At 42.8% G+C, this 2,502-nt stretch overlaps 1 protein-coding gene across 1 annotated transcript; it reads left to right on the forward strand.

Moving 5' to 3' along the window:
* The first annotated feature begins 216 nt into the window (after nt 1-216).
* LOC121560994 (putative GATA zinc finger domain-containing protein 25) lies at nt 217-1,653 on the forward strand. The gene is made up of 3 exons (XM_045215039.1): nt 217-676; nt 753-892; nt 1,501-1,653. Exons 1-3 carry the CDS (start codon nt 217-219, stop codon nt 1,651-1,653), a joined length of 753 nt encoding a protein of 250 aa, XP_045070974.1.
* Nucleotides 1,654-2,502: the final 849 nt, after the last annotated feature.

The following is a 2,502-nucleotide window of genomic DNA, read 5'->3' on the forward strand; positions in this document are numbered from 1 at the left end:
GTACTTTGAAACAGAATACATTTTGATGTATCTTTGCCCATGTGTCTTCAGTGTTGGTTGATCATCCACTTTTTTGTGAGAGTATTTATATAATGTTTTTTTAACCTTTGAGAAACTCCAAAAACCATATTATGTTTTCCCTGCCAGACTTTAGAAGACTGCTGCAGCCCGTCCATCTTTTGGTGGTGGGAATCCTCACCAGGTGGAGTTATAGTCATGGAGAGGCCTGATGAGGAGTCACCAGGTGGGGTTATAGAGGTGGAGAGGCCTGATGATGAGGAGTCACCAGGTGGGGATATAGTGATGGAGAGGCCTGATGATGATGAGTCACCAGGTGCAACGGGTGGTGAAGGGGACAGAAGAGTCACCACATCTGTTCACAGTACTGGCACTCCTGATAGCACACCAGAGATGTTAGCAATGCTACAGGGCTTCATGTTGAATCAGCAGCAGCAGCAACAGCAGGCAATGCAACAAGCAATGCAACAGGCAATGCAACAGTCAATGCAACAGTCAATGCAAGCAATGCAGCAACAGATGCAGCAGCAGATGCAGCAGCAGATCAGCCAGCTACAGGAGGAGGTGCAGAAAGGAAAGACAAAGCAGCAATGTGTTGTGACCCCTCGGACAGCAGATAACCCAGACACTTTGACAAGACAAGCTCCTCAGTCCCAAGGTAAGTTGTTCATCAAAAAGATGCAGCTCTTATAACGATCAAACGATGCAATACTATATCTCACCCTCCATTTTAGGCCCAGCAGAGGAGGCATTAGGTGAACACCTTGACAAGAAAGGCCCATCAGAGGAGGCATTAGGTGAACACCTTGACAAGAAAGGCCCATCAGAGGAGGCATTAGGTGAACACGTTGGCAAGAAGGAGGAAGCAGAGAGGGTAAGACACTTTTACATCCCCAGTGGTCATGTTGATCATGTTCCTGTAATGAGTTATGATTTAATTTCAAGGTCAAAGCTAATGTTATATGAGGTTGAGTTCCAGCATGATTTTGTTGTAATTAAAATTTTGATCATAAGCTACCGTATGTAAAGTGAATACCGCATTTTTTAAAAGTACATTGTAACTGTTGATCTAGTGAGATCACTCATTTGTGGATGTATTATTGAGTACCTCCATAAAATGCAAGATATAATCCACTGTTGTTCTCTTGCATTGTGAGATCTTACATTTCATAGAGGTACACTTGGAATTTTGTATAATAGTTTTATTACCATTCGGTAATGTTACGGCTGCTGTCTCCACACAGATATACTGTACCTTCAACTTAATTATGTAAAGTTTTCAGCATCAGTATCAGTATGACAGAGGTCAATCTGGCAATGGTAACCCTAGTGTGAAACCAGGCATTCCCAACTAAGCATGCAAGTGCCCTAATTCTAAATATAGACTTTAGTGCTTAAAGGACCTGGAATTGTACATTCAATGTAATTTTGTATTAAAAAAAAAGTGAACACTCAGATCTAACCTTTTTTTTTTTTTTACAGAAATCAGAAAAGGTCCAACAGCTTTTACCAAAAGCCAACAAGTCAAAACCAGAGAAGGATGGTTCTTCAGGAAAAAACAGGGAAACAAGAAAAGGTATTGTCTCCTGTTTTAAAAGCTCTTCATACCAGCTCCTGTCATTGTCTGCTAAATGACTAAAATGTACAGTACCAGTCAAAAGTTTGGACACTCCTACACATTCAAGGGTTTTTCTTTCTTTTTACTATTTTCTACATTGTAGAATAATATTGAAGACACCAAAACTATGAAATCAATCAATCAATCAATTTTATTTTATATAGCCCTTCGTACATCAGCTAATATCTCGAAGTGCTGTACAGAAACCCAGCCTAAAACCCCAAACAGCTAGTAATGCAGGTGTAGAAGCATGGTGGCTAGGAAAAACTCCCTAGAAAGGCCAAAACCTAGGAAGAAACCTAGAGAGGAACCAGGCTATGAGGGGTGGCCAGTCCTCTTCTGGCTGTGCCGGGTGGAGATTATAACAGAACCATGCCAAGATGTTCAAAAATGTTCATAAGTGACAAGCATGGTCAAATAATAATCAGGAATAAATCTCAGTTGGCTTTTCATAGCCGATCATTAAGAGTTGAAAACAGCAGGTCTGGGACAGGTAGGGGTTCCATAACCGCAGGCAGAACAGTTGAAACTGGAATAGCAGCAAAGCCAGGCGGACTGGGGACAGCAAGGAGTCACCACGGCCGGTAGTCCCGACGTATGGTCCTAGGGCTCAGGTCTCTCAGTTGGCTTTTCATAGCCGATCATTAAGAGTTGAAAACAGCAGGTCTGGGACAGGTAGGGGTTTCGTAACCGCAGGCAGAACAGTTGAAACTGGAATAGCAGCAAGGCCAGGCGGACTGGGGACAGCAAGGTGTCAGCATGCCCGGTAGTCCTGACGTATGGTCCTAGGGCTCAGGTTCTCAGAGAGAAAGAGAGAACGAGAGAATTAGAGAGAGCATACTTAAATTCACACAGGACACTGGATA

The sequence above is a fragment of the Coregonus clupeaformis genome, unplaced genomic scaffold (assembly GCF_020615455.1).
Source record: "Coregonus clupeaformis isolate EN_2021a unplaced genomic scaffold, ASM2061545v1 scaf0357, whole genome shotgun sequence".
NCBI lineage: Eukaryota > Metazoa > Chordata > Actinopteri > Salmoniformes > Salmonidae > Coregonus > Coregonus clupeaformis.